At 38.7% G+C, this 18,315-nt stretch overlaps 2 protein-coding genes across 2 annotated transcripts; both read right to left on the bottom strand.

The window, feature by feature from the left end:
• Positions 1-2,323: 2,323 nt before the first annotated feature.
• Positions 2,324-6,413, bottom strand: LOC117445965 (transmembrane protein 205). The gene is made up of 4 exons (XM_034081932.2): positions 6,301-6,413; positions 5,015-5,227; positions 4,415-4,578; positions 2,324-4,329 (listed from the first exon to the last, which is right to left on the bottom strand). The coding sequence occupies exons 2-4, from the start codon at positions 5,112-5,114 to the stop codon at positions 4,027-4,029; spliced, it is 567 nt and encodes a 188-aa protein (XP_033937823.1). The 5' UTR covers positions 5,115-5,227; positions 6,301-6,413; the 3' UTR covers positions 2,324-4,026.
• A 701-nt stretch (positions 6,414-7,114) lies between these two features.
• Positions 7,115-14,961, bottom strand: dhcr24 (24-dehydrocholesterol reductase). The gene is made up of 9 exons (XM_034081905.2): positions 14,597-14,961; positions 13,256-13,411; positions 12,463-12,568; positions 11,859-11,977; positions 10,507-10,770; positions 10,281-10,424; positions 8,565-8,762; positions 8,299-8,477; positions 7,115-8,043 (listed from the first exon to the last, which is right to left on the bottom strand). Exons 1-9 carry the CDS (start codon positions 14,825-14,827, stop codon positions 7,890-7,892), a joined length of 1,551 nt encoding a protein of 516 aa, XP_033937796.1. The 5' UTR covers positions 14,828-14,961; the 3' UTR covers positions 7,115-7,889.
• Positions 14,962-18,315: the final 3,354 nt, after the last annotated feature.

The following is an 18,315-nucleotide window of genomic DNA, read 5'->3' as shown; positions in this document are numbered from 1 at the left end:
ACGAATATAAGAAGCTTTGTCTACAACCAGTGAGGTAAAGGCACATCTTTATATGATCATTATAGTTATAAAAAAAATAAGAGAATAAAGTAAACAGGTATAAAATACTATAAGACAGTTATTAATAAAGAAGAATACAGTTTGAAAGGGTAGTGATTTGTCAAATATCCATAAATTAAAAGAAAATCTGCTTACAGTTGTGTTTGGGTGTTGAGAGATGTGTCCATAGATCTCCTAATGTTGCTCTCAAAGTGCAACACATCTTGCCAGGGGAGCATGCCCCCCGGACCCCTCTAGAGGAGGTTAGGTCCCCCCCACTTAAACCATGTTCACATGGATAGGAAACTAAATACATTTGCACACATCTTGTGTCCATAAATTATCTTTCTGTTTAGGTGGTCACGCCACACCCTGCACGTGCATGCATACGCGAGTCATGGTGAGATATCTGGATTAGGAGGTTGCTTTTTCTTTGCACAGAATGAAATGAATGAGCTGTGATTTTAGTTTTTTTAAGCAGAGGTCAATAACTTGTACGGCCCTCTGAGGATATTGTAAAAATTGAAATGGCCCATTAACATCGTACAGGAGACAAATAATAGCTCGCAGCAACTTATTGAAAAAAGAACTATGAACTATAAATTAGTTCATTTTTGAAACCATGAACTTTAGTTCAACATTTTGAATTATGAACTATGAACTGAACTAGTTCATTTTAAAATATGTGAACTGTGAACTGAACTAGTTCATGTAGAAAGTGAACTTTCCCAACACTGGCTACAGCTACATAGAAGAATCTGTTAATTTAGTCAGTTTTGCCCGAGGCAATATTTCAAATGAATAAACATTAAAATGGGTAAAGCACCAAACAGGACATATTTTTAATACAAAAAAAATAATTGAAACCATTTCAAGGCATTTATGAAACAAACCTAATATTAGGGTTGGGTACCAACATTTCGATTCCAACGGTATCATTTAGAAATGTGAATTTCGGTTCCGCTTTTCGATTCCTGAGGAAATGTTTCTCGCCGCTCTCCGTAGCCTACTGCATGACTGCAGCGGGGCGGGAAATGTAGCGTTGTATCTACATTTCCTACAGTGTAACCTGAGACCAGGGCCGGCCTGTCGCACTGGCATTATAAATGTTCGCCTAGGGCGCCAGATCTGTGGAGGCGCTGCGCTGACAGCTCTGGGAAAAAAAATAAATGTTTTGACCGTTGGTGCTCATCCTAATTTTCGGCCTTGATGTAACAACATTCATAATTAAGTAAATGTAACACCCTTTTCATCCCGGTTACACTTTTCATTTGCCCTGTACGTTGGGCGCTGCAAGTGATGAAAATGGGGGATGTTGGCTTATCTGGCAACCGCAGCTCACGAGGGTGCACTGGAACCGGCGCTGTTGTTATTAGCATCTGGTGCTAGCTGCTCTTACGGAAGAAGAAGATGTTTCTACAATGATGTGGAGGGAGAGTCCTCTCCAGTCAGACTGAGAGGCTGATAACTTCAGCTCAGTGAGGTAAAGGACTCTCAGTGTTTAGATAGTTCACTTTAGTCTAAGTTATCTCAGTGGGTCTCAAACGTTTTGATCACAATTTATGTAAACACATATTTCCAAGGCACTCCTTTATAATTATTGGGATAAAACAGGTTTGAAATCATTCCAATGTATACTATAGGACAGTAAACCAGACATATCGTTTTAAACTGGAGAGATAAAAAAATATGCATAAATAAAATAGTAAAATAAGATATGAATGAACAACAAAAATAAAATGCATTACATGTAGGCTATTTGTTATTTAATTATTCAAATGTAAACCGATCTTTTTCATATGGGTGTTTGGAGTTGTACCCCCTAGATCTAGTCTCTAGTAATTCTGCGTGTGCACCAGATTGAAGCATTTTACTTCAAAATGTTCAAACATTTCTTCCCGGTATGCCTGAGAAGGCAGATATGCTTGTTTTTCTCAACAAGAACTGTTTTTAAAAGTTGAACTGTTGTAGCTTCAGGGGTTCTCAGGTTAAAGTTACATAGCAGTGAATATAAACAGACTGATTAATGTGAATATTACTTTAAAATAACCTGTGTAAAAGTTTCTCGAATAAATGTAATTTTTTTGGTGGAAGAAGCATGTATCATTTTTTTACCCTGCCCCTCAAAGAATCGGAATCGAGAACCGTTAAGAACCGGAATCGAAAAGTAGAATCGGAATCGGAATCGTGGAAATTCAAACGATACCCAACCCTACCTAATATTATACATTAATTACAGCTCATGGTGTCTGTCCTCACTGGTCTTTAAGTTACTTATACCGTGTTTCCACTGTGCCGTACTGCTTTACTCGACTTACATTCAGCATTACACAACATAACCCATTACCACAAATACATGAAAAAACTGGCATAAGTGTCCAAAGATTAAAAGAAAAATATCTTCGAAACTTAAAAAATATATAGCTTTTGTGTTTTGCACAAAATTGTCAATTGATTTGCATTCAAATGTTATATTAATTGAAACTGGGTGAGTTAACGGGAAACAATAAAAAAGGATGTGTACAGTTTAAAATCAGTAAATATTGCATTGTTTACGCATAAAACACTAGAAAAACAGGACAAATCGATAGAAGAACCTAAAAGCAGATACAACAAGGAGAGTTCATCATACATGGAGAGCTTTGTTTACATCATGAGACCACAGATCTGTGCACAAAACAAACATGATAGAAAGATATTCAAGCTTTGACAAAAAAAAAGTGGTGACACCTGAGAAGTGTACAGCACAGAACACTCATGTGCCAGTACTACTAATCAAAAAAAAGGATTTGGCTTCAATTCTTATCATGGCTGCATCATTTTCCCCACAGCTGTTCGAACATATTCAGACTCACGCTATGTGGAGTGGTTCGAGAACAAAGCTAAACACACTTGAGGAATTAAAGATAAATATCCGACGGCTTTGTAAATCTTTAAAATATAAAGATATGGGTTTATTAGTTAGAAGGGCTGAGTGCAGAGATGTAATTCAGGTCATTTCTAAAGAGCCCTGGAAGGAACGCAAAGTGGTATTGTAGAGGAAAGCAAAAGAAGTTCAGAAAATAAGTTTTTCTGGGATCTCCATACTATTATTATTATCACTACAGGTATTTGGTTGAAATAGACCCACATCATCTCAGTAAGTCTCAACAAAACTAGACTAACCTGTGCGGCAACCCAAAAAAACGTATGGCATTTACACCAATGCATAATTTACAAAGCAATACACTGAAACATTAGATAAACACCAACAAATCCAAATTCCAATAAACAAATAAATAACTTTTGGTGCAAGTGTGTTTGTGTTGGTCTAAAGCAGTAATACCACATAATAAAAAGGTTTGAACCCTTCTCTTTCTAGCAGCTAGGAGAGCTAAAGACAGGTAACATTTCCCTTTATGGCGGCTCTTCAGGTGAGCCAGACAAACCTGCGCCACTACACCGTTACGTTTTCAAACCGCACACAAACAGGAGGCGCAGGACCGAGCCGCATGACATAAATGTGCCTCTCTTTTGCTAAATAAGATAAAAAAGATGCAACATATTTGGCTATTTATTTTCTCAAAAGGTGTCTGGTACTGCATTACAAGGTCTTTTTAAACGTCCCTCATGTTCCAGATTCCTGAAAGGTGCCACATTTATATTGGTGAAGGGAAATATCAAGGCAGTCAGCCGCCACAGCCAAACTAGGTGAAAGGTGAGGCATTACTCATTGCAACTGATTTGTCTTCCTACAACCTTTAGCAGAGACATGCAGCTTTAGTGACCCTGATTTTATTGGCAGCTGCACCATTATATGAATCCCCAAGGCACATGAAGCTTACCTTACTTTTTATCTCATAACTTAAAGACAGAGAGAGAAAGATATAAGTATTAAATGTATAACTTATTGCTTCAATACAAAAAATAGAAGGACTTAAGTTTATAGGGGTGAAATGGGAGTGACTATTATGCAGAGATGTAACAGTCCAGCTGCTCTCTGTCAGTTTAAAGTTTGCTGAGGTTCTCAGCCATGTAACAGAGACTGTAGAAGTTGCAGCCGATGCAGCAGAGGTTACAGAGGGAGGACAGCAGTCTGTACAGCCACAGACGACTGCTCAGGTGTCTGTATTTCACATCTGTCTCACACAGCTTGGCGTAAGCTTCGCGGTTCGATGACAAGCCGATGTCCTGTCCCAATCCGCACGCCTGCTCGATCAGGTGCATATCTGCCATGATCTCTGATGTCATTTGTCCAAACCACTGAGCGTTGACAGCTGAAACTGTCACCGACACAAAGAAAATGAAGATCTGGTGGGGACAGAAGAGTCAGAGATTCAAAAGATATTCAGAAATTGGTTTTATGTGATTTTATGTTTTGGAACAAGCAACACACCTGAAATGCTTCTCTTTCGTCCAGCAGGTCGCTGGGATGATACACAGCGTAGATAGTGAGGTTAAAGAAGGCACAAGCTGAACCCAAGTGGAGGTAGAACGGTACAAGACGACTCTGGATAAACCCATAAGTGTGTCTATTCAGGTGGTTGTCCATCACAAAGCCTGAGCAGAAAAAAAGTCATTAGCACTGCTGGGAATCTCTTATTTCCACAAGAACAATATGACACAAACAGAAGGTTTAGTTTATTAAAAAACTATGACTTAAGTGGACCTTTGGTCATTGGGGACCAAGCTCAAACTAAAGTAAGTCAGGGCCGAGGCATAAAAAGCCACCATGAAAAAATAGTTTGCTCAGATACAACTGTGGTCCTGCTTACAATTGGCAGAAAAAAGCATGCTAGGTGTTCCAAGTGGATAGATCTAAATTTGAGTAAATGCATCCCGAGATGTACTTTAACGCACAGTGTGATTCAAATCATCGGGCCAAACTGGAAGAACCCATAAGTCATTATTGTGTGGTTCATATAGCATGACATCCCTTGCCTTTATCTCCAACTGTATTTGTAATCATGCGTGTGTCTGTGTGCGTTGTACCAACTTGAAATGAAGGTGACCCATATCTGCATCCCCCAGTAGGAGGAGAGCAGCACCAGCTGCAGCAGCTTGACTGTGAGTGTGGGCTCCGTGTCAGTGGACATGCTTCCTCTTCAGTCTCTCCGGTCTCCGGTCTGGACTCCACGGTAATCTCCAAGAAAAACACCGGCGTCCAGCAAGGCAAGTGATGCTCGATACTTAACTCCAGTCAGAGCCTCTGCAAACATAATCATAAGGATAATAAGGACACATGCTTTCTTCCCCATTCAGTGATATGGAATAGTCGGTTGCAATTAGCAGCTGCACAATTCAACAAAATCTGTTGTTTTTTATATTTGCAATGTTATCCTTCTCTGTGTAAACTGCCAACAAAGAATATAGTATTTTATTACGAGTGCTTGTATGTATCTATTGGTTGCAATCTTTTCTTTTGTCTTTTTCTCTTTCCCATCTTTCAAAATATGTTTCTATTGGACAGAGATATACCCTGGAGAGTGCCCTGATCAAGCGTCTTTGGGGGTTTATTGTACATCTTCTTTATATTTTCTGTTGTTAAACATATATTTATTCATAAAGTAAATAATAAAGAAACATGAAGTAAGCTGAGCAAACTGTGTAAAAGTGAAAGTGGGTTGTTAAACCCAGTTACTTGCTGATATGCAGACTGAAAGTTTGTGTACTCATCCACACCTTTTAATAAGAAATGCACACATATTGCTACTGGTTCAGCAACAACTTCCATAATAAAAAACGTACAGTTTAGTGTTGTATTTCTTTCATTGCTGCGCTCAGTGCCGTACCCTAAATAAAGCGGGTTATTGTCTCGACTGTACACATTGTGTGGACTTATATCAAACCAGTAGGGAACTGAAACGGCATGTGTTCACATCGCATTAAAACACACTTCTAACTGCTAATTAAAGGAAGTTAACTAAAAGTTGGCAGGCTATAAACATACGACAGTGTAACCGACAGCTGCTCCCCGTGTTACTAACAAACGAAGCAAATCTCTCAAAGTCACCTTTGCGAAACAAATAGTCTCCAAAGTAACACCAGCTATTGATATTTACTAAGCATGCTGTAAAACCACTGCGTAGTTGGCAATATTGTAACTACACTCACTAGTGTGTTAGCAGCTAATGTAAGCAACTCAGTCTGCTGAAGTTAACTCAGCGAGAGTTAGCTACAAACTGTTACTGAACATTAGCTGCAGACACCAGCCCTTATAATCTTTAAACAGAGTTACTTCATACTATCACTTTATTGCATTAACTCTTAAATACAGCCTACCTGTTTCCAATATTTCCGAACAGCTTGTTTAAGACCTTCTTCCGATCTGACAGTAGATTTACCTGCTGAAGCAAGCTAAGCTAAATTCAGTGGGGAGGGGCCATTGGTCTGCTAGCTAGAATATCTACACACTATTTCCCTGTCACCCCTCCTTGAGGAATTTAAAGTGTGTGAGAGGTCATTCCTGCAGGCACCTTCACACCTTAATTAACAATATTTCATTTTTCTTATATTACAGGTAACCATTAAAACTCATCTCCACTTATCAACCAGTGTGTGTAATGTAATAAAAGTAATTTCAGATTAACAAAGTATATCTTCTTCTTCTTCATTGATATAACACCTTTAAACAATCATGCAGCCCAAGGTACTTCACATAGCCTAACTATATTTAAAACAGCTAAATTAATAACTATATTTGTATGTAATTGGAAAATGCACTCAAATCCAATAGAAATAGAGCTGTCTTATTCCAGTGTAGTTATAACGCCACAGTGAGCCTTTAGGTCTCATGATATAGAAGCTATTGAAAAAAAACAGTTTTAAATAAATAAAAACGGTTGCATTTTTTTACATTTACATTAAATAGAGAAGGCACTGAAATCAAATAAAGAGAGCGGTGTCGTGTCATATAATGCCAAGTTGGAATCTTTAGGTCACATAACATTGAAGCTTTTGAAAAGATCTATGAGTTTTTTAATAATCAAAGATTGCATTTTTTTTGTATTTACATTAAACAGAAAAAGCAATGACATCCAAAAAAAGTAAGTGTGTCCTACTTGTCCAGTTATTCAGTCATTCAAACCAAAGGAAATAATTGTCAAGAAATATCCATTTATTTAACTATATGCAATCCCATGTTAAAGGATACAGAAGTATACAAAAGGAACACCAATATAAGTTTTGCAATGTGCTGGGTGAATCTTGACAATGTTTGGGTGACAGCTGTGAGTCCCTAATACTAGTGAAGTGAAGCATGGTATTGTTCCCTAAGAACTTCAGACGTATCTTTTTTTAAATCATGAGAATTATGTTTATTACAGATAAGAGTTTTAAATCCTTAGTCCTGGGGCTATGACATTATTATGATATAAAAATAGGTGTCCTATAAGTGACAATATAGTTGTTTGGCATCTTTTCCCCTGTATATCTTTGTTTGAAAACATATATTTAATTGTATGTATAAAGATAATTAGGAAGTGATATTTTGAGTGTATGACACTTGTAGTTAAGGCTGACCTGTTAGTGAATGGTGTACAGAAAAAAATATATATATATATGTAATGTACACAAAGGTAGTTTATACAGTGCCTAACATACATGTTTAAAAAAGGTAAAAAAGATAACCTTTGTTTAAGGTTGTACAGAAAAAGGGAAAAGGAGAATAAATTCGATAATTGTTAGCATTGCAATTCTTGTGCCTTTGCTTCACATTGATATAAGACATAGACAAAAAAAAACTAATTATTTAGCTTAAATAGCAGTTCGCCCAAAATGTATCTTTGTTTAAATCAATTTTTTGTAGCCGTTGAGACACACCAAATATGAGTTGACATTGCCTCAGTGTATCTGTCACACAATGATCGGGGTCAGTGTCGGGCAGATTTACAGATTTTGTCGTAAACCTCCGGGAAGGCCTCCATACAGCCCAGTTCCTCTCTCAGTTTGTGATACAGCCGTCCATCGTACATCTCCCAGAACTCCTCTCGGTCCATGTACACATCTGCGTACAGCATCTGGAACCTGCAGGAGACAGAATGCACATGTATTAACTATGTAAGCCTTGAGAGGCAAGTGGGGAAAACAATCCTATTTATTTTGATCCTTAAGTGTTGAGGCAGTTGAATTTGTTTTTTGTCACGATCAATAAAACCAAGTGTTTGTTGTTATATGTTATGTAAATAAAATACTAATTTCAAAAGGCTAAAGTGAATCCCTACCTAATTCTCTAGAATTATTTTTTCAAATGCTAAATTTCCTGTATTTGTTTAGACTTACCCATGCACTTCTCTAACAAACTTCTCCAGCTGTCGTGTTGTTGCTTTAGCTTCAAAGTGTTTGACTTTTGGCTCTCCATAAGCCCCAATATCCACGTACAACTCGTCCTCTTGACCCTTGGGGTGCACCATCCCTCTGCCTGCAGGCAACAGGAAGGGACACAGCCACAGAGGGTACACCTGGAATAACACAACACACGCAGGAGTTTAACCAGGACTAATTACTATAAACAGCGGGTAATAATAGGCTTCATTCATCAGTCTTACTTCGATGTCCTGGTGGAAGCGCGTGATGGCATCCTGCAGATTCTTCATGGGTACCAGCATGTCCTGCACCACGTGGTGCTGTTCATAAAGACGTCTGATGGTCTCCCCCTGGGTGAGCTTCAACAGAGAGATCTTAGGAGGAACCAACCATCCGAAAACCCAGCGAAATATCGGGTTGTTACCAAATGGAATAATATCCTGAAGAAAGGACACAACATAAACAACAATGATTAAATATGATACTGAGGATGCCCTTATGTGATGCATGTTGCGTTAACTAGTGCTGGAACAATTAATCAATCAGCAAAACAATTTGAGGAAATGGTAGTTATTTATTAGACAAAAAAGGCCAAACATTTGGTGATTTCAGTTTCTCAAAAGTGAAGATTTTTCTCTGATTTAATTAAGAGAACATTTAATATTTGGGTGTTTTGGGGTGTAGAATGACATTCAAGATCCTATCTTGGCTTATGGAAATGTGTGAATGTTTTTTGTATTAACCCTTTACCTCAGGTTTGAGGTAATGAGGACGACAATCAATAATATTTTCTGTTATATTAGCTAAGACAATTTCTGCATAATGATAGAATTTCTACATTAAACTTTTTTCCAGATGAGACAAGTAAAATCCAGTTGCACTCCTGTTATTTTCCAACAGAGGGCGCCCACACCTAGTGCCAAACGCTCACATTTCAACATCCCACACATTAATGATGTCTATCATAAATTGTCGATTTATTCAAGGCATTGGTCAGCCTTCTTTCTTTCCAATTTTCTTCTGCACTGTCTACCAAACCCTTTCAAAAACACCAAAGGCCAGAGTAAGCCCCTGCAGGTATCTGTCAAACCAATACTATGCATAATTTATCACACAATGTACTGTTACAGTAAACAAAGGATGCCACTAATGGCTAATGGTGTGTGTGTGTGTGTGTGTGTGTGTGTGTGTGTGTGTGTGTGTGTGTGTGTGTGTGTGTGTGTGTGTGTGTGTGTGTGTGTGTGTGTGTGTGTGTGTGTGTGTGTGTGTGTGTGTGTGTGTGTGTGTGTGTGTGTGTGACAGAGAAAGAGCATTAGAGTGTAATAAAGCTGAGAGTGAGTGCTGCAGGAATAAGCCCTTGAACCTGATAATGAGTTAGCATTTCTGCATATCCGGTTCCCTTTTGATTTTAAGTCATCAGGTTATTGTATGTGTGTTTGGCTTGTTGCCTGAATAAAGTTATGTGGGTAACATAAACATATGAGATAGTTTCACATTTTGCTCCACAACATAAATACGTAAGAAATTACTGCAATTGTTATTTTTTTAATAGCCTTGGTTGCTATTGCTAACAAGAGGCAAAATGAGCTTGTTGTTTATTTATTGTCTTTTTAACGCTTTTTACTTCTGGCAATTGAATTTGCGCTCCAAACATCTCATCACACTTATCTAGATTTTCATAATCTTTTGTTTGCCACAGAGCCTATGCGGTACAAAAATCCAATGGAAAACTCCCTATCGTGAACAGGGAAAGGTCACCCAATAAAATACATCATCCCTGCAGCACTCAGTGTGATCCTAAGGGTTGTGTGTGTGTGTGTGTGTGTGTGTGTGTGTGTGTGTGTGTGTGTGTGTGTGTGTGTGTGTGTGTGTGTGTGTGTGTGTGTGTGTGTGTGTGTGTGTGTGTGTGTGTGTGTGTGTGTGTGTGTGTGTGTGTGTGTGTGTGATGTTGTGAGTACCTGAAGCTCCCAGAAGATGCTGCGGGTGTGTCTATGATAGTACTGTCTCAGAGGGACATATTCAACTCCAGCGGTGTCCTTTTTAAGGTAGCTCTCCACGTGTTTGAAGAACCAGGGTTTAAAGTGCAGGCCGATTCTATTAATCTGAAGTAAGAGAGAAAAAAGGAAGGTTAAATGTCATAAAACATGTGAAAATTAGTCAAATGAATGCTAACAAACACCTTACCTTATCAGGCTCAGCGTGGTCTGTCATGGTTCCAGTCATGATGACAGCGCTATCCAGAGAGTACTGGAGGCCCTCTACAAACGTGTTCTGCTTGTTCTCCGATGCTTCAGTGAAGCGTTTACAGATGTTCTCCAGGCCTCTGACCGGCTCATAGCTCAGCTTTACCCAGGCTTTAGCGGGGACTATTTTAATCTCAGCTGCAACCAGGAACCCCAAAGTCCCACAGGACCAGGGGACGGCGTGGAACAGGTCAGAGTTTTCCTCCTATGTGACAGAACAATGTTGTTGTTGACAAGAAGAAACTGTTCACATGTCTATGGTACATTTGTGGTTATGAATGTGGTCTCGGCTCTCTGGGATTCTAATGTTAGGCCAAGCATGATGGCTTTGACAAAACCATTAGCAGACCTCACAGCATTAGGTTAGGCCCTAGGGACTGGCTGAGAATTATTAGTGAAAGTGAGGGTCAGAAAAGTGGACAGCAGTTATGTCCTTTTGTTTTCTTTTTGGTGGGGGGAGGGCAAGGAACAGTCTTTCACTTTTTTCATGCTCAAGATGTCTTCCATTCAAGCATTTCTACAAGGTTTACTGTAACACAATAATTGAATATGAGAAACATGGCAATGGCGTGTTCATATGACACAGGAAGAAAGCTTAATCACAAACAGCACAGAACAAAATGAAACCCAGTGAGTATTTTCAGGAGTCAATAGTTGTGTAAAATCGTATTTTGGTGATTTTTTGCCACGACGAACCAATGATTATATATAACAACAATTAAAAGTAACGCTCCTGCTAAAGAAGCAGATAATTATGTGGTGATGGTGATGTTACCAAGGTGACCTGGTTGAATGTGAGACTTCTGGCAGCAGTCAAATCATTTTTGCTTATGAAGGTTAACTAACTGACTGAAATGGCATTCAAGTATCCAAGTGGGAGCCATGATAAGATCTGATTGAATTATCTTAAAGCCAATAAAAGGTGGTTTAATGTTTCCTTTTTTCTTTTCTTTAGCCCTAGGATACATTGGAACGTCAGAAAAAGCGATCATGCCCAACATTCCTTGTGTCAGCAACATTTAAAAAGTGACACTATTTGGTTGTTCAGGAAAACAAACATCAACAAGGATCATGATATCTTTTCAAGATGCACTTTTAGTAGTTCATCTTCTGAGCATGTAGTTTCAACATGGCAGACCCACGTCAAAAGCGACTTATGTCGTATAACTATATATCCTAACAGTGTAAGTACCGTCAAGGAAAATAAGTCCGTAAAAGACATAGGACATAAGTCTTGTGACTTTCTACTGCAGCCCTGGAGTCAGAAGTAAATCCAACACACTCAATACTCACCTCAGTGCAGCGTACTAAGCTGCCATCAGCTAGAACCAGCTCAAATGCGACACAGATGTGCTGAAACAGCCCGTAAATGTGAGAGGATGACTCAATGCCTGTACCCATCACCAAACCACCTGAGAGAAGAGAGAGAATACAATATTTATTCTTGGTAATTCAATATCTAGCCAGGTGAGAAGCAACAGCAGGCAAACACAAAAGCAGAGACTAGCGTAGCTGGCTGGGATTGAGTTTGTACAGTATGTGCCTGGTTGAACATCAGGATAAATGAATGTACCGCGGCCTGATGGGAAAACATTAGATTGTTGATGCACAGTTTATAGCATCAGGAAATCCATTATGAAACTCGATCCAGGGGAGCTTCGAAAGCTGCAGCCATTTCCTCCCAGTTTCATCTTTGAGCGACAGCATCAATCCTCTAACACGATTAGAGAAGTCATTGCTGCTCTAAACAGGATGCAGTGATTGATGGAGGAGATGCAGCATCTGCCTCAATGAGCGGTGGAAATCATCAGTGCCTCTATTTCTAGAAACCGATCACAGATGATGCCGCTCTCTGATGGTTCTCCAGAAAATAATTCACAGTTTACAAATAACATACCCACAGTGAGGTCATCGAGCTCGGGCAGCACTGGCAGTGTCCAGCCAATCGAGGTGAGCAGAGCGGTCACCTGACCCATGTTGGCCAACGGCTCAACCCTCACCACCTAAAAAACAAAGATCACTTGAGTAAAGAAAACCCCATCAGGCTCACATTTTAATGAGTAGTAGCTTGAAAAGTGAATAATTACAATTTGTTTTTGGTTCATACTGTCCTCCCCCCAAAAAAGAAAGAATATTGTATAAAAAATGACTACTAAAAAAGTGACTGTTTCACAACGTGCACCTGTCGTAGATAATCTACCCTACAACAAAGATTATGTTGTTTTTAGGAACCATCAGCAAATAACTTATTCTGTTGTTTAGGAAAATTGACATTTTGATCCTTTCTATTGGTTATTAATAAAAACACCGGTTAAATGCTGAGATCTGGGAACATGGTATCAATAATTTACAGAAAATGTATGTGGCCAAAAACAGTTGAAGTCGGACGATCACAGAGGTTTAAAACAAACCCCCAGGCTAGCCAAATGTATTTTGGAAGAAAATAGTAGAATACTTTAAAAGGATTAGGCAGAGCATCCCTTCAAATTACGTTTTGCGTCCTTGTCTTTATTGTTCAGTTAAGGTGATGTCCCTCTTTGTGTGAGTAGCTTCTTGCTATACTGAAGCAAAGTGGAGCTTTGAGTTTATAGATGTTTAGCAGATATAATGTTTACCATGTTCACCATTCAACAGTTTAGCAGTGTTAGCATGCTGACATTAGAGACACAAATTCTGTCGAATCTTCCTACCTGCTTCTTGGTGTCCACCTCCAGAATATCCATCATGTTGATCATGATGTTCTTGTGTGTTTTCTTGTACTTCCCAACTCTGAGAGAAACTGTGAGCCAGCCTGGGCGACCTGTACACATGTATTTCGTACTGCCGTCCTTCTTCCACTCGCGCACCTGAAATGTGTCATAAGACATGAAACAGAGACAAACACATAGGGGATACACAGCATTACCAATATTTTGTGACAGACATAGCTCTCAATGTTTAATAAGAGAGCATTACGGCCCTGTATATTGGTGTTAAATAAATCAAATGTATGTTACGATAATTTAGTACAAGCATGTTGAAACTAAATGTTTGATACTGTGTGCATAAGTAATACATCCTCCAGTTGCATAAAAGCAGGTAAATGAGTAAGTGCATGAAACACTTGTTGTGTAATAATTGATTGATAAGATAACAGAGATAAAGCCATCACAATGCCCTGCCAATAAAGTGTCCGAGCTTCCATGTTTAATTGAAAACAGTCTATCATATTTTAAACACTATAATTATAAACCCCTGTTGAACATGCCAATGATACTCCTAATTTAGATTAACAAATACCACTATACATTACTGGTATAGTATTGCAATGTTATGGGGTATACTTGTCTATTCGTCACCTTGTCCAGCTTTGTGGTCCTTGTTACTAGCTGCAGTCTTTGTTAGTGAGTAGAGTGAGAGCAATGCTTGACCAATAAAGGTGATTAAGAAAACTCAGTTTAGGTAATTTAATTGAAACTCTGTTGCTGTAACCTCCCGTGACTTTTGGTGTTTTTTTCTTTTTTCAAAACCACTGATAACACATTATCCTTGTTGCCAGTGGTGGAATGCAAAATGTGTTGACACACTTGTATTTCCATTTGTACGCTACTCCACTTCATTTTGGAGGAAAATATTTTACTTTTTACTGTTCTGCATTTATTTAGCACCCATACTTTCTATCTACGTTTTATACATATACACACCCATGATAAGCTAATATGATATATCATATGATGCTGTAAACACATCTCCAGTTTTTGAAAAAGTTAATAAAATTGGCTCCAGTTTGACAAACCTTAAAGTGATGTGACATTTATATATTGGTGATAAAAACAGAATAATATGTCATACTACTGAGAAAAGAGACATTTGGTGAACAGAGTACTTTTTCTTTTGATAGTTGAAGTAAATATTACTGATGATATTTCTGTACTTCTAATTGAGTCAATTAAGAGACAATAAGCCAATTCAGGACTGTGACCATAGTAATGATTATTTTACCACACACACCTGTGCACAAACACATAGTCACAGAGGATGAGACGGCTCACCTGTCTCTGGATGTCTCTCACTCGCTGGTCGTGCAGTTTGGGCGCAGAGCACATCTTGAAAATAATCCATACCCGCATATAGTAATACACATCAAATATAACGGAGAGCGGCAGCAGGAACAGACACACAAATATCCACCTCTGGTGAACGATCACGTAATCTAGACCTTTTACTTTGATCCACAGCAGAAAAAGAACGACCAGACCGGCTAAATACAAAAGCGGATCCATCGTTTCTGGAGAGATCAGATCCAACGGTGCACGATCTCTAAACTAAAAGTATCTGGCTCACTTTTTAAATAAACTACCGCTAACCGCAGGGAAATGCATGTGGGGAAACTCTGCATCGATTCCTGATCGCCCCTTCTCTGCGATAGGTGAGCGATTCTAGGTGGGCGGTCAGCCACTCTCCTGCTCAACACTGATTGGTTAGGATGGCAAAAGAGGTGGGACCGGGTGCCAACGTTCCACTCTCATTGGTCTAACAAGTGACTGTGGGATATTTAGAGCTGTTGCCTTTCTGAAATGTAACCAATCATAAAGCAGCGAGGCTGTCACACCATACACCATGCACCATGCCTGTCCCGTACGGCTCTGTGACAACACAATGCCCATATCAGCCAGTCTGACGAGTAGCTGTTTTAACACTGACGAAGCTTACTCTAACACAGTAAACAATTATTCGACCCCATCATTATTTGCAAGGGCCCCCCACTCTCTGATACTGGCACAACATCCCCGCTTTTAATTATCTCCTTAAAACCCATTGTAAATGTGCTTTCAATGGATTTGGGACTTGAATTACATCTTAAAACATATTTATATGCAAATGCATTCTCTTATTCTTCTTTTATTTTATCAAAATAGTTGCATTTTTTTTTTTCAAACAGCATTTCAGAAAACGATACAGCATTTCACAAAACACTACAGCATTTCAGAAAACACCACAACATTTCACAAAACACCACAGCATTTCACAAAACACCACAGCATTTGAGAAAACACCACAGTATTTCGCAAAACACCACAGCATTTCACAAAACATTACAGCATTTCATAAAACACAACAGCATTTCACAAAACACTACAGCAGTGCCCTTTTAGAGTGGGTCGCAGATGTGTGAGTGAAGAAAACAAATTGAAAAAGAAGAATCTTTTTTTTTTTTTGGGAAAAAAGTCAAACTTTCATTTTGAAGGCACAATTTTTTAACGCTGTGCATGCAGTAGGTTTTGGACTGGAAGTACCGGAGACCATAAACGGTTTTGAAAACATCTTTGCTGATGTTTTTTCGAGTCTTCTTGCCAATCAGAATCAAGATTGTTGCCGGTGTTGTGTCAAATTATACACCCCCGTCGTGAAATGCACCCCCTAGCCTGCCGTAAAAAGCACCCCCCCAAAAAAGATGCTTCTATTAATCCCACCCTCAAGCACTTTGAAGGGTATAGTTGTAGGACTAGTACCAATAAATGAAGCAAGTTTCATGTATGTGACATGTTTATTGTCAGAGATAGCAAGGGGTGCATATCGTGGCAACCAGGCCACTGATATAAAAAGCACCCCCCAAAATAAAGATGTTTCTATTAATCCCACCCTCAAGCACTTGATGTAAAAATAAACAATACATTGTAAAGTACAAGCACAAGTATACAGACAGGACGTCACAATTAAATAAAAACATATATTAAATAAAAAATTAACTGAAAAATAAGTGACGAATGAATGCAAAATCCAGGATTCAACAACCCAACCATCAAAAAGACAACATAGAATAGCGGACTATACATTCAAGTGCGCATTCCCGTGTCAAGGGGTGCATTTCACGACGGGGTGCATAATTTGAGACAACACCGGAAGTCCCCACGGAGGTCCCCATATTTTACCGTGATTTAATTGTAATACACGTTTCAAAATGATGCCGAAATAATACTGATACCGGTTAGTAAAAACCATGAATTAATGCTGTGACAAATGTGCAGACAAGACGGCAGGCGAAACACTTTTAAAATGTGTGTTTTCTGAATGGAGATCGATCGATCAGGATAAACTAACCTGTAGCTGCTCCGTCCAAACTCACAACAACGTCATACAGACATAAATAAAGCAGCAACTGTATTCACCATGACATAGACGGTCTGTGGTTTGTTCATGTTTAATTTTTGTCCAGTTTATGAACAAATATTCATATGAGGAGCTGTGAGCTCTGTGTGCTAACAGCAACCCGGTATCACGGCAAGACGTGAACATGTGACGATTTACCATGCTGGGAGACGTGAAGATGTCACGATTTCAAACGTGACAGTTACACGGTATTGTTAACCCATGTTAACCAGTGGAGAAATAACCGGAAATACCAACCAAATGCTACTCCGACGTAATGATATATTTTTTAATAGTCACACTCGATTACGCCGATTTTCTTGTTGCCCCAGCTGGTCGACACCTCTATTAGCAGAAACAAAGGCTACATTAATGTATTAAATCGATGTTAATCCGTGTGTGTGAATGTGGAATTAACGGACGTGACGTTGTGCGATTGAGTTGCCAGGCAACAGCTTCGGTTCATGTTAATTTACAAACTCTTCAACTACAACCGTAGTTATATTTAAAAACATGTTAGAAGGCCTCACGAAATACTTTAATGCAAATTAAAATGTAAATGTGAAGGAATGTGTGTATAACAAAATACATCGGTCATAAACGAAACCGGTAACAGACGTAGGCAAGATCCTCAGCTCGATGATTGGATGGTTTAGCCGCAATGCATGCTGGGATTTGGTGTTTATGTGATGTGAAATCTGAAAACGTTTTTTAAAAATACAATAATACTTTATTCCAAGTGTGCTTGCTTTTCTCTTTGAAAGTCATCACATAACGGCATTGTAATACACGGTTCGGCTGCATTAAATATTACATATCTGCCGTAATTCTCTATTTATAGAGCCCTGCTGAGAAGACTTCTAGACAAACAGGAGAACTGCCGCGAAAACTGAAGATGTGACATGGGTCATAAATATATAAGCAATTAAACAACAACTTACATTTCTTTTCACACAATACGTCTCCTTGCAGTATCAACACTAATTCGGCTGACTTTTATATTTGATCCAATTGGTAGATAGGCTGTATTTACACCATAACGGTGCACAGCTGATAGAAAGGGACACCTGGTGGTTAAAGCACGTTATTGAATTGTCTTGTTTTATTATTAGATATTAATAGGAGGATGTGCAAAATAGACAAACTAATAAGGCTTAATTTAAACATTAAAGAGTACTTTAGGTTAAGGTCTTCTTTTGAATAAGAAAAAAGCTTTAAGAAGAATATGGAGGGATGAAACCCTCTTGAAACCGCAGGTCCTTCCTTCCTGCAGCAGTCAGACTTTACAACCAGCACTGCCCCTAGTAGACCCTCCTACACACACCACAACACAGACTATAACACCCCTTGCTGCTAAATACAAACCTACTTTGTGCAATATGTGCTATATGTGCAATATATATATGCCATTAATAACTGTGTCATTTATACCTGGCCACTAAATCAATATATATATATGCCGTTTTGTTTTTTATCTGTATTTTTGAAAATTATGTAACTTTTTATCTTTTTTTTAGCATATTGTTTATTATATTATAACTTAGTACTTTTTAACGCATGTAAGATATGCAACACTAAGCTGTCTCTGGCTCTTTCCTGCTGTAACGCTGCACATTTCCCC

The sequence above is a fragment of the Pseudochaenichthys georgianus genome, chromosome 4 (genome assembly GCF_902827115.2).
Source record: "Pseudochaenichthys georgianus chromosome 4, fPseGeo1.2, whole genome shotgun sequence".
In the NCBI taxonomy this organism is placed as follows: Eukaryota; Metazoa; Chordata; class Actinopteri; order Perciformes; family Channichthyidae; genus Pseudochaenichthys; species Pseudochaenichthys georgianus.
The sequence above is the reverse complement of the archived record's forward strand: the minus strand, read 5'-3'. Positions and strand labels throughout refer to the sequence as shown.